General features: G+C 43.4%; 1 protein-coding gene across 1 annotated transcript; it reads left to right on the plus strand.

The window, feature by feature from the left end:
- Positions 1-13,159: 13,159 nt before the first annotated feature.
- Positions 13,160-13,813, plus strand: LOC130106760 (uncharacterized protein K02A2.6-like; the record flags this gene model as incomplete). Its single annotated transcript, XM_056273002.1, has 1 exon — positions 13,160-13,813. A coding segment is annotated over one exon (654 nt), but the record flags the coding sequence as incomplete, so codon positions are not given.
- Positions 13,814-14,507: the final 694 nt, after the last annotated feature.

Here is a 14,507-nt window from a genome sequence, read left to right on the forward strand (position 1 = left end):
GCTGTAGTCTGGCCTGCTGTTTCGGTGGATCGGTTTGGCAGCCGGGCTGCTGTCAAAACATAGTGAGTGTGCTTGCATTGGAGCTCTAGAGGCTGGCAAGGTGGGTGCATGAGCTGGAGTGGAGTAGTGAATAGGGTAAGGTGACAGTATTGGGGGTGGTGGAGTGAGTGGTGCACTTAGTCCTGGGTATGGGGGCTGCTGACTGCTGTGGTAGTCTTGAGGGAGGATCAGCAGTTGGGTGGTGGTGGGGCTAGTGAAGTAGTTGTTAAGCTTTTGCCTCACTGATTGCTGTTGATTCGCAGCACTGGTGGTTGTTACGCCCTTGCTTGAAAGGTGGAGTTGTGTCTGGGCTGGAGTGTCACAGTTGTGGCTGGCTGTGGGCATCGGGGGCAGTTGGGAACCCGGTGTGGCAGCAGAGGCACCTTCTTGCTTTGACTGATGATCTGCATAGTCACTGAACATTTTGATATATTTTTTTCTAAATCACTATGACTGGTGTAACTGTTGGTGTCAAAACAGATGACTATTAATGATTCACTGTGTTCACAGAATAAGTTTAGCTGTGTATGCAAAATCTCCTTTTTTATCCAGTAAATATATCAAAAAACAATAATCACTATCAACTCAAAACTCACATTAAACTTGAGTCAAAATCAGATGGTCAATACACAACCCTTAACCAAAACCAAAAAGTTATGAATGATATATATCAGCATAATGTTAAACACAGTGTTCCTATAGCAGGATCTCACATAGCACACTTTTACACAACTCAAATAACAGTTAAGTTTATCGAAATATCATAAAAAGTCCTCAAATGGATATAGCAAGCTTTCAACAGTCTTTAAAGGATATTTGAAGAGGTGAGTATCTCGCCAATGCTGCAGCGCCGGTGACAGTAGTTCAGTCCACCACACTGTCCAGTCACTGAAGGCAACGCAGTTCAATGCAGCAGCAAAGGCGAGGACGCGAGTCTCTGTATCTCCTTGGATCTCGAAGCACCACGATCCGGGTCACGGCACCATGATGTAACCCGCACTTTGCGTTCGGCCGTCGTCTCCCTACACGCCCTGGGACTCTGCGTTGTGTTTGTTGTAGTATGATGTTTGCGTGGAAAAGGAAAGAGGCGGAGGCTTGGGATCGTGGCTGAGACCTGGACACTTTACTGGCACTCGCTTACACTTCACCTCTCATCAATCAGCTGGCCGCTGGCCTCATCATACTCACAGCTTCCGGCAGAAGAAACAAAAAAAAACATGTTTTCTTTCTCAATAAAATTAAAATAAAAACTGCAAATGTGCAAATAAACACATCTCATATCAAAATGCTACCTTATGGCAAAACCAAAGCAAATGTCATCCATTATAAATTAAATAAGGCACTTATTACCCATAAAATTAAACAAAAAACCATGGATAATCTGCTCAAATAATACTGCATCCTGCGTTATATGCCATGCTAATGCTCAACAGGCTAGCCAACACTTTTTGTCACATTTCTCTTGCCAAATACAATGTTCGACATCAAACTTTAACTAGGTTATAAGCAAACTTGTCTATTAACACCACAGAATAAACAGTTAGACAATATGTGCGATATAAATCAATATTTTTATGATAATGCAGACCGCCAGTAACACTGCTCACCTTCCGGCAGAAGAAACAAAAAAAAACATGTGATCAACGTAGCCTTTTGCCCGGGACAAGACTTAGGGGTACGGTGTTGCAAAAGGGACAAACATCGCCATTTGCGGCATTCCCAGGGGAACATACAGCGAAACAGTGCCACCCTGTAGCGGATTTACATTACGACTGTAATGAATGAAAGGTCACGTGTTTAACTTGACCTACTCACGGGTGTACGTGCAGTGCGTGTGACGTATACAGGAAGTGAGAAGCGCATGTTATGAAGGTTGTATGTCGGATGAACGCTAGTAAAAGCTACACAGTTAAGAACCTACGAAGTCGGCTCGTTCTTGAATTATTCTTATGTCAGTAAGACAAGGCGTCTACGGACATTACATGGTGTCAGAATAGTCTGTGTATCTGAACACGAGCGGTCATGCCGAAGTTTTATCCGCCGAGTGAATTCAAGTTTGACTGCCCCGTTGAATGGCCGGAGTGGAGACAACGGTTTTCGCGCTTCAGGCTCGCGACAAAGCTGGATAAAGACGACGGGGAGATTCAAGTGAGTTCGCTGATTTATGCAATGGGCAGCGAGGCTGAAAAGATATTCAGCTCGTTTGACTTCGCGGCGGAGGGTGATAAAGTGGACTATGATATCGTACTGAAAAAGTTCGACGACTACTTTATTCCCCGCCGTAACATCATACATGAGAGGGCGTGCTTCTATCAACGTAGCCAGCAGCCAGGAGAGACAGCGGAGATGTACATCCGGACATTGTATGAGCTGTCTGAACACTGTGAGTTTGGGGACAAGAGGGATGAACATATCAGAGATCGTCTGGTAGTGGGCATAAAAGACAAAGTGCTCTCCCGTCAGTTCCAGCTCACAGCGGACCTTACTCTGGTGAAAGTCATTGAACAAGTGCGCCAGGCGGAGGCAATAACAAAGCAGCTCAGCCTCCAAGCTAACCAACCAGAGGCCCAGCTGGCTAACGTCAATGTTGTCCGACGGCGGGACGGACGCCAAAACAAAAAGGGCGGACAGCGTCATGGTGGCAGCAGTCCTGCAACCAACAAAGTAGATGAATGCGGGAGGTGCGGCAAGACGCAGCACACCGATGAGCGGAAGTGTCCTGCAACGAACAGTAAGTGCAACAAGTGTCATAAAAAGGGACATTGGGAGCGTGTATGTCACTCTAAAGCGGTGAGAGAAGTCACTGAAGAGGTTAAACAGCTGTACTTTCTGGGAGAAGTTGGCAAAGAGAGCAGTCAGGAAGATTGGACTGTTAGTTTAACAATAAGTGATGTACCAATAACCTTTAAAATTGACACGGGGGCTGACGCTACTGTTATCAACCAAGGGACATTTAAAAAGCTGAAGCCAAACATAAAACTGGGACCTCCTGACACATGCTTCATAAGCCAAGGTGGAAACATCAGCTGCATAGGACAGTTTCAAGCCACAACCAACTACAAGGAGAAACAATACTCCTTTCCAGTGTATGTGATCAAGGGGAGAGGCAGCTGTCTGCTGAGTCGTCCAGAGGCAGTGGAGATGGGTCTAGTGAAGCGGATGAATGAGGTCAGTGGAGTTTTCGGTTCAAGTGGACTGCTGAAAACAGACCCAGTGAAAATAGCTCTGGTGGAGGGTGCCCAGCCATACGCGGTGCATACAGTCAGACGGATACCGCTGCCACTTGTACCACTGGTTAAGAAAGAACTGCAGCGCATGGAAAATGAGGGCATTATTGAAAAAGTGACTCAGCCCACAGAATGGTGCGCCGTAATGGTGCCGGTGCTGAAACCGAACAAGAAAGAGGTTCGCTGCTGCGCTGACCTCAGGAGGCTGAATCGAGCGGTGAAACGTGAGAAATACGTGCTGCCCACTATGGAGGAAATAATGCCAAGGCTCGCAGGGTCAAAGTTCTTCACAACGTTGGATGCAGCAAGTGGGTTTTACCAGATCCCCTTGCATGAAGACAGCAGGGGGCTCACCACTTTCATCACCCCATTTGGGAGGTATGCTTTCTGCCGCCTTCCATTTGGTATAACGAGTGCTCCAGAGATTTTCCAGAGAAAGATGGCGGAAACTCTGACCGGGCTAGAGGGCACAGAGGTGTACATGGATGACATCCTTATACATGGAGAGACTGAGGAAATCCATGACCGGCGCCTAGCAGAGGCCCTGGGGGTCATTGAAACAGCAGGTCTCAAACTGAACCAAGCGAAATGCAAGTTCAAACAGAAACAAGTCCGCTTCCTTGGTCATGTCATCGACGAGGCAGGCATCAGACCTGACCCGGACAAAGTGGCCGGAATAGAGAACTTTCCTCAGCCCCAGAACGTGACGGAACTCAAGAGGTTCCTCGGGATGGTGAACTATTTGGCAAAATACGTCCCAGAGCTGTCCACTGTAGGTCAGCCGCTTTATGGACTGCTTAAAGCAACGACAGAGTGGCTGTGGGGACCTGCACAGAACACAGCATTCCAAGACCTTAAAGCAGCACTCGCCACCGCCCCGGTACTCACCTTTTATGACGTCACTAAGGCTACGGTGGTCTCAGCAGATGCCAGCAGCTACGGGCTGGGAGGCGTTCTGCTCCAGCAGCACGGGGAACACTGGAAGCCCGTGGCCTACTGCTCCCGACGGCTGAGTGACGCAGAGACAAGGTACGCACAGATCGAGAAAGAGTGCTTAGCCAGCGTCTGGGCATGTGAAAGGTTCGAGAAGTACTTGTTTGGGCTTGACAATTTCAGACTTGTCACCGATCATAAACCACTAGTGCCTCTCATGAACAGCAAAGACTTGGATAATGTGCCCATTAGGTGCCAGAGACTGTTAATGAGGCTGATGCGTTTCAATGCAGTGGCTGAATACGCACCAGGCAAAACTTTAGCTGTAGCTGATGCACTCTCCAGAGGCCCAGAGCAGCGCTACGGAGATGGTGCTTCTCATGATGATGTTACAGCGCACATTGATGCCATCGTGTGCCAGGTGCCTGCCACACCTCAAAGGATGCAGGAGATAAAACAGAGCACGGATGGGGATCTGCAGCTCCAGACAGTGTTGGGCTTCATCAGACACGGCTGGCCTGCGTATGTCGATAAAGTGCCGGAGACAGTCAGAGACTTTTATCAGGTGAGAGGGGAGTTATCTGCGGTAGATGGTTTAGTCATCAGAGGCAGTCGTATCGTCATTCCCACAGAGATGAGGGAGGTGATCTTAGACAGAATACACGACGGGCACCAGGGGATAGTTAAGTGCAGAGAGAGAGCTAGCCAGTCAGTGTGGTGGCCCAAAATGACAGAGCACATTACAACAAAGATACAGCAATGTCAATTCTGCAGAGAACACAAGAACACACAGAGAAAAGAGCCTTTAATGTCAAGTGAGCTCCCATCCAGACCATGGCAGAAAGTTGGCATAGACCTGTGTGAGTACAAAAAGCAAAACTACTTGATAGTGTCTGACTATTATTCCAGGTTTTTGGAGATCCTAAATCTACCAACAACTACTAGCAGTCAGGTTGTAGCTAGGCTGAAGGCTACATTTGCACGTTTTGGTATCCCTGAAATTGTAGTTAGCGATAATGGGCCACAGCTAGTTTCAGAAGAGATGAGGAGGTTCAGTGAGGATTATGATTTCATCCATGTGACTTCAAGCCCACACTACCCCCAGAGTAATGGACAGGCAGAGAGGGCTTTTCAGATAGCCAAAAGCATATTAAGGCAGGAAGACCCTCTCCTCGCCCTGTTGACATACAGAGCTACACCCTCTTCTTCCACTGGAGCCAGTCCAGCGGAATTGCTCATGGGTAGGAGACTCAGAACCACCTTACCCACATTGCAGCATAACCTGAAACCGGCCTGGCCTAAAGAGGAACTGATCAAAACCGCTGACGCCGCAGCCAAATCGAGGCAGGCTTTCTACTACAACCGCAGGAACGGCGTGCGGACACTGCGCCCACTGAACTCGGGTGACGCAGTACTCACCAAACTTGATGGACAGAAAACATGGACAATGCCAGCAGTTGTTCACAGTCAGAGCTCCACTCCCAGATCCTACATAGTGGAGACAGCTCAAGGTGAACATTACAGAAGGAACAGGCGCCACCTGTTGGCCACACCTAAAACACTCACCTTTGTCAGCAGGGATCCTGACCATGTCACTCCAGGGGAGAGTGGAAACACGGATGAGTCCCGAGCAGCAGAAATGCCAACTTCCACACCATATGTTACTCGCTCTGGCAGGGTGAGCAAGCCTGCAATCCGGCTGGATTTGTGAGGCGTATGGACTTGTGTACTGTGGGAGATTTTTTATTTTTTTGTGAAAAGGGGGGTGATATACAGGTTAAAATTGTTGGCAGTAAATGTTCAGAGAAATGTTTAGAAAATCATCTTAGAGGGGGAGATGTAATGAATGAAAGGTCACGTGTTTAACTTGACCTACTCACGGGTGTACGTGCAGTGCGTGTGACGTATACAGGAAGTGAGAAGCGCATGTTATGAAGGTTGTATGTCGGATGAACGCTAGTAAAAGCTACACAGTTAAGAACCTACGAAGTCGGCTCGTTCTTGAATTATTCTTGTGTCAGTAAGACAAGGCGTCTACGGACATTACAACGACCTTACATCTATCTATATATATATATATATATATATATATATATATAATATTTTTTTCCGAAACCGTCAATGGTGTTGTAAGTGCTCAATTAATGAGGAGCAGAATAGCAACACGGATACAGGAAAAAAGATTTTAATACATTGCAGTTACAGGCCTGTTTGGTGTGTCTCACACTCGTCAGCTGCTAATGTTTGAGTGCGGGAAGCACGAAACAGGCCTGTACTGCTATGCATTAAAATATTTTTTCCTGTATCCGTGTTGATATTCTACTCCTCATTAGTCGAGCACTCAACACCATTGACGGTTTCGGAAAAAAAAGCTATATTTTTTTTTTAATTAATTAATTTTTTTTTGGTCTGGCTGTTTGCAACTTGGCCTATAGCAAAGGGGAAAAAAAAAATTTTCAAGCAACATCATGAATTTAATATTTGACTCCTGGTCTACTTGTACCATCCAGCAAATAATCAAAGTGAGTTCGTCAAGCAGTTTTAATTTTTATGTTAATGTCAAATTGTTCTCGGCAGATTGGTGAGATTTTTGTTTTCTACCGTCTCCAGTTAACCAGCAAGTAACAAAAACAACTGCAGCTGGTGACATGCATCCTGAGAAAAAACTGAAGTCCCATAAAGTGACAGAGACCTGTTATATCTTATACAACTCTCCGGTGTGAAAGCACAGACCAACTCCTGCATCCCCGCCCCTCTCTTCCATCTGCAATTTCATTACTCACCATGTCCAATGTCATAGCAACAGTTTATTTGTTGTGTTTGTTTTATTTATCCCAGCTGCCTCATGTGCTATTGTTTATCCTGCCGGCGATGTCCATCGACATCTATACGTCTTGGAAATGGATAATACCTGCCAAGATCTAATTTAACCCCCAACACTGCCCCCCTTCCTCTTGCTCCTCTTCTTCTCTCTCTTTGTCAGAGCTGGTAGGCAGATGCTTTTGAGTCTGCAGATAATAAATATCTGATCTGTGCCACTGCAGAAAAGATGGGTTCCAGAAGCGAAGGGGAAGAACTCTTGGGGAAGAAAAGCAAACAGAATGAAAGAGGAAAGACGCAAGATGCTATGTAATGAAATCAATAAGGCAGGAACTGTAAGACAGGACTCATAGGAACCAAAGCAGGAACTGATGCAGTTAAGCTTTTGCACGTGTGTGTGTGTGTGTGTGTGCGCATGAGAGAGACTGAACAATGTTTTGTTTGTTTCTGCGTGTGCATATGTTATCCTTGAGATACACAAGGAAGTATCAGTTTGTTCGTGTAGGAGAGGCACTTGTAAACACAAGCACATGTCGATGATATCCCTGCACATAATTCAATTTTTAACTATTTTGATGTCTGTTTGCATAATTGTGTGAGTGCTCGTAGATGTACAGTGCCTTGCAAATGTATTCAACCCCCTTGACAGTTGTCACTACCTTCTGGATTATATTTCCATCCATCCATCCATCCATTATCCGAACTGCTTATCCTGCTCTCAGGGTCGCGGGGATGCTGGAGCCTATCCCAGCAGTCATTGGGCAGCAGGCGGGGAGACACCCTGGACAGGCCGCCAGGGTGAACAATATTATTTTTGTGAACCAATAAGCTCTAACAGCATGTTTCCAAAGCTAAAATGAATTATGTTTTGCTTATTTTTTTTTAATTTATAAAAAGTAAGACATAGTGCTTGCATAAGTATGTCATGCACATGACCTTACCGACCAATGCATAGACTCCAGCTTACCTGGTAGCTATTGTCCTTATTGTCATTGATATAGCTAGCTGACCACCTGTCGAAATGGCAAAAAAACATATTCTTGATTTTTTTTTTGTAAAGCCTCAAAAATAAAAAAGGTTCAATATGGTTCAATATGCTTCAGTATGGCACAATCCTGCTATCTGTATCTGAAAAAACATATATTGGAAGCAGTGGCATTTAAATGGCATACACACTATAGGAGATCTACTTTTAAAAGATGGTACATTTATGTCTTATGGGGAGTTAACTTGCCATTTTAATCTTAAAGGCAAACATTTTTTTTTTAAATACTCACAAATTAGGAACTGCGTATTAGCTAGATTCAGTGGGGGTACAGAACATCACATTTTGGATTATATGAATATGCCACAGAAATGCCACACAGCTTCACATTTTTATAAAATAACAAACTATTTTGTCAGTGGTGAATCATCTAATGTGAAGCTAGTATGGCGGAGGGACCTGCATATAGTCTTAGAACAAGGCAATTGGCTCAATATTTTTGGCAGATTGTGGAAAATATGTAAAGGAAGAAAGAGGGAAGTTTACACAATATAAGATAATACATAGATATTGCCACACTCCAACAATACTCCATAGAATGAAACTTATGAAGGACAATCTGTGTTAGAAATGTAAAATGAAGGTAGGAACTTTCTTCCACTGTCTATGGGAATGTACATTAGTGAAGCTATTCTGAGTTAAAGTGGTGGATGTCCTGTGTAGCTGGTCTGGCTCTGTAATCCCCCTGACTCCTGCTTTATGTCTATTAGGGGAACAGATCTCAAACACCAAATATATCAAAAGGTGTTTTTTGTTTCTCTGTTATTATGGTGGGTTTGGTCACAGCTTCCAGAATTATCTTGAGACAATGGAAAATAGCTACATCTCCAGATTTGAAAGATTGGGTAAATGCAATGATTGAGACTGCATCCTACGAGTCTATGCCCAACAGGTTAAAAGGCAACATGGAAGATGGGACTACCCCTTGGGCTCTTTTTTTTAACTCATATAAAGCCTGATGGAGGTCTTGCTTAGATCTCAGGAATAGCCAAGAACCCCCAGTGACTCTGGCACGCTCCCTTTGCTTCTCATTATAGGCTGAGTTTCTTATTTCCATATGTGTACTTGTTTTTACTTATCTTATTTTTTGCTTCTTTTTTTTCATGCCGTGTCTAATGAAGTCAGGACTCTGAAGGGGTGAAATTTGTTGAAACAGTGTACCACTAGCCTTCCTGTAACTGCTCTTTTTGAAAAATTCAATAAAAATTTAAATGACAAAAACGAAAACAAAACGGTTCAGCGACTTGGCAGAATAAGACTCACAGCCCAGTTGAAGCACCTCCAAAATGACCAATGCAGCCTCCACAGAGTTTGATGATCAGGAGCGCATTGACGGGAACCGTGCCCCTACAAATCGGGCTAATGTTGCAGGTCAAAATGCTAATTTTTCACCGCAGTGACCAACCAGCTTCAGTTTCCTAGAAGACCGTTTAGAAAAGAAACATTTAGTCATTGAATCAATGCAGGCTGGTTCAACAAATGGAGATGGCTGCATTATGTCGAGGATGGTGATCACGTTTTATGTTTTAGCTGTGTTAAAGCAGTGGAGAAAACATCTAATTAATGAAGATAGCATAAGGTTTGACAGCAGCTTTGTAAAGGGAGACTTCAGAATATTTCAACGAGCACAAGACGTCTAAGCTTCACAATGATGACATTCAAAAAAATCTCAGTTTAATAAACACCCCAATTAATGCTCTTTTATTTAATACAGCAAGGCATGTTCTGGAACTAATGTTCAGGTCAGTGCTTTCCTGGGAAAGACAGGGGTGGCTTTTTGGGGTGACAGCAGCCATGATGGCATTTTGTATGAACTTTTGCTGGAACATACCTATAGCCTCCCAAAAGATAGAGAATGTGTGCTTGGGAGAGATAACTGACTCTCGGACACCATTCAGAATTAAGTCATTCAACAGTACGCCTGCACTATTCACAGTAAGATTGCATCCTGTGCTGTAAATAGTCCATACAATGGACTCACAGCTGATGGTACCACGGATGCCTGTACAATGGAACAATGTTCATCGATGCTGCAATATGCAGGTGAGAAGATGGAGATTCACTCGGATTTCTGATGGTATTCAGCCCCACGGACAGCTATACCAAAAACCAAGCAAACAAGTACTAAGGTATCACACCAGTGTATTTTGTGACTATAAGTATTACTTTATGTATATCCTCTCATTTATGTCTGTGTTTTTAATCTACTTTTATTCTCTTGTTTTTTATTTATTTAATAATTTATCTGTTGATATTTGATTGGAATCATTTTAATCTCTCTGTAAGGCACTTTAGTCAACATTTGTTGTTTGTAAATGTGCTCTATAAATAAACTGACTTAACTTGACTATTTAAATCAAATAAAAGACCTTTATTTGTATTTGCTGAGCTGAATTTGTTATAATAGAATGTGCTTAGTTAAGGCAAGTTAAGGTACTACTACTACTACTACTTCTACTTCTACTACTACTACTACTACTACTACTTTCAGCTGTTCCCATTAGGGGTCGCCACAGCGGATCATCCATTTCTATCTCTTCCTGTCTTCTGCATCCTCTGTCACACCAGCCACCTGCATGTCCTCTCTTGCCACATCCATAAACCTCCTCTTTGGCCTTCTTCTTTTCCTCTTCCCTGGCAGCTCCATCACACACAGTATACCAACCTTTCTTCTTTCCATCATATCAGCCAGTGCAAATTCTTTATAATAATATTTTTAAACCACAATTTGCTATGGTGAAAGACTAAAGTAAATGAAAAGTGCCTCGATAAGTGCGAAAGAAATCTAACAACACGAAACCCCAAGACAATGGCAGAAAATTATGAACACAGTAAAACCTATAACAAATATAATAAAAACATAACAAAATTTAAGGAAAAAAAACCTTCTTACTAAACCAGCTCCTTGAAAACCACCAAGTATATTGTCTTTCTCTGTATTTGGATTATTGATGAATTATGATGTCAGGCTGATCAGGTCTAGGCACTTTGACTCTGAGTTCCTCTTGCATTGTTCTTCTCACAAAAGGCGTTATTTAAATGTATTTTCTTTCGCCACTCTAGCTAAATTATTCCCTCCATCTGTTGCACAAGGCTCTTTCAACTATATGCTCAACAACTCATTTGTGTGCATTTGATTAATTGATTTTATGTCAGATGTACCATGAGCCACTCACCCTGCTGCAACCCAGTGGTTGGTGGGTGGTATTTAAATAAGCAGCATTCAGATAAATAAATGCAAGCACCTATCTCTTGTATTGAAGAGGAGCAAACTGTGCATCTACAATTTACACCAATCAGCCAAAATATTAAAACCACCTGTCTAGGTCCCATCATTCTGCTAAAACAGCTCTGACAGACTCCACAAGACCTCTGAATGTGTCCTCTGGTAGGTATCTGGCACCAAGATATTAGCAGCCAATCTTTTAATAAGTCCTGTAAGTTGTGAGGTGGGGAATCCATAGATTGGACTTGTTCTTCCAGCACATCCCACAGATGTTCGATCGGATTGAGATATGGGACATTTTGGGGGAAATGCAACACTTTGAACTGCCCTGTTCCTCAAACCATTCCTGAACAATTTCTGCAGTGTGACAAGGTGCATTTGCCTGAAAGAAGCCACTGCTGTCAGGGAATACCCTTACTGTGAAGGGGTGTGCTTGGTCTGCTACAATGTTTAGGTAGGTGGTACATGTCAAAGTCCACATAATAATAATAATAATAATAATAATAAATAAATAAATCTTATATATCACTTTTCTAACACTCAACGTCGCTTTACAATACATGGGGTGAAACAAGACAACAGATAAACTTAGCACAAACATACAGGGGTGGATGGGAATGGAGGGGTTATGAGAGAGAGAAGCGGCAGTTGCACACGACGCCAGCAGTACTCTCCCACCTAAAAAGATACAAAAGGGCAAGTGTGGTGTTCCCAACACAGAATATTAACCAGTGTGGGTCGGTTGGTTTTGAATGTGCACAGACCAATGTGATTGGTGCTGAATGAGGTGGAGGTCAGCTATTGGTTGTTTCTGAAGAGTATATAATACAGAATCGCCACCAGGGCGCTCTCTTGGTACTCCACTCTACTCGGGATAGCTAGGTTGTTACAGCGTAATAATAAATATACCACGTTACTGTCATAAGTCTGCCGTTTGCACTTTCCAGTTATCTACTTAAACAGTTTTAGAAAAATATTAGTGTTTCATACACGACAGTTTGGCGACGAAGATGGGATGTTTAAGTTGGAAATCACAGAGTTAGCATGTCAAACAGCTCCAGCGAGGCAGAAGTCAACGACGAACAACCAGGGAGACGTTCGGTGAGGGAAAGGACCGTCGAACAGAAGATGGCATTCGGTAAGCCAGAAGATTTCCACTTCGAGGAAAGTGAGGAAAGTTTTGATAGTTATCACCAGCGGTTAGAGCAGTACTTCGCAGCAAATGGATTGGACACTCGAGATGAGAAAACCAAAGCGGTATTTCTTACGGTGGTAGGAAAAAGGGCACATAGCTTGCTGATGGATTTGTGCGCGCCAGATAAGCCATCGGGTAAAACTTAACGAACGGGTAAAGGTGACATTGTGAAACCCTACTATGTGTATGTCAGTGTAAATGGTACAAGGGTGAAAATGGAGGTAGACACTGGCGCAGCCGTGTCAGTGATATCTGAAACTCTACTTAAACACAGGTTTAAAGATGTGAAACTTAGTCCTGCAAATTGTGTGCTGAAAACCTACAGTGAGGAATAATTGCCATTAATAGGAAAATTCATAGCAAAGGTGAAATGCAAGGAACGCTCAGAAAAGCTAGAACTACTAGTCGTGAAAGGAAGAGGTCCTGCATTAATGGGCAGAGACTGGACAAGTCAATTAAAGCTAGGCTGGTCAAGAGTCAACAGAGTGGCTCCTGATACAGTGGATGATGTGTGTGCCAGACATGCATCAGTGTTCAAACCTGAGCTAGGCAAGTTAAAAGGTATTGAAGCCAGACTACATGTAGTTCCAGATGCAGTGCCCAAGTTCTGTAAGCCTAGAAACGTGCCTTATGCATTAAGAGAAGCCGTAGAGAGAGAACTGGCAAAATTGGAAGCTGAAGGTGTCATCTCAACCATTAATTACAGTGAGTGGGCAGCTCCAATAGTTTGTGTGCCTAAAAAGGATGACAGTGTGAGAATATGTGGAGACTACAAAGTCACCATCAATCCATGGTTGAATGTGGAACAGTATCCACTACCCAAAACCCAAGATTTATTTGCTAAACTAGCAGGAGGTCAGCAGTTTACCAAATTAGACTTTTCACAGGCTTATCAGCAAGTTCTGTTAGAGGACAATTCAAGACATTACCTAACTATCAGCACACACAGAGGGTTGTATCACTCCAATAGGTTACCCTACGGTGTTGTTAGCGCCCCTGCTATTTTTCAAAAGATTATGGATCAGGTTCTTCAGGGCATGGAAGGGGTCATCTGTTATCTAGATGACATCTTAATTACTGGAAAAGATACAGAAAGGCACCTGACTAACTTGGAAGAGGTGCTTAGTAGACTTGAAACTTACAATCTCAGGGTTAAAAGAGAGAAGTGTGCATTCATGCAGAACAACGTTTCATACTTAGGGCATGTCATTGATGCCAGGGGCATACGTCCAATGAAGGAAAAGACAGATGCTATTCAGAGGGCTCCAGTTCCGAAAAATGTAACTGAACTCAGGTCATTCTTAGCTCTGTTAAACTACTATGGGAAGTTTATCCCTAATCTATCTACTCTGATTCATCCAATGACAGCATTGCTGCATAAAGATGCAACCTGGGAATGGTCAGAGAAATGTCAAAGTGCATTTGATAGTGCAAAGAAGTCTCTTCGGTCAGATAAATTGTTAGTAAATTTTGATGCAGAGTTACATATCATACTAGCATGTGATGCTTCTCCTTATGGAGTTGGTGCTGTAATCAGCCACAAAATGAAAGATGGAAGTGAGAGACCTATCGCATTTGCATCCAGAATGTTAACTAAAACAGAACAGAATTACTCTCAACTGGAAAAAGAGGCACTGGGTCTTGTTCTTGGAGTTATGAAATTCCATGAGTATCTTTATGGAAGGAAATTCTTGTTATTGACAGACCACAAGCCACTGTTGAAAATTCTGGGGCCTAAAACAGGTGTGCCAACACTGTCCGCCACTAGATTACAAAGGTGGGCTCTAATTTTGGCAGCGTATACATACGAAATCCAGTACAAGAAGTCAGAGCAGCATAGCAATGCTGATGCTTTATCAAGATTACCTGTGAAGCCTGATGTAGATGTGGTGTCAAACCCAATTTACAGAGTGTCTTACCTGGAAGACTTACCTCTTACTGCTAGAGAAATAGCCAAAGAAACAGACAGAGATCCTGTGTTAAGAGTGGTTAAACAGTTGGTGTTAACTGGATGGCCTAAAC

The sequence above is a fragment of the Lampris incognitus genome, chromosome 2, assembly GCF_029633865.1.
Source record: "Lampris incognitus isolate fLamInc1 chromosome 2, fLamInc1.hap2, whole genome shotgun sequence".
Lineage (NCBI taxonomy): Eukaryota > Metazoa > Chordata > Actinopteri > Lampriformes > Lampridae > Lampris > Lampris incognitus.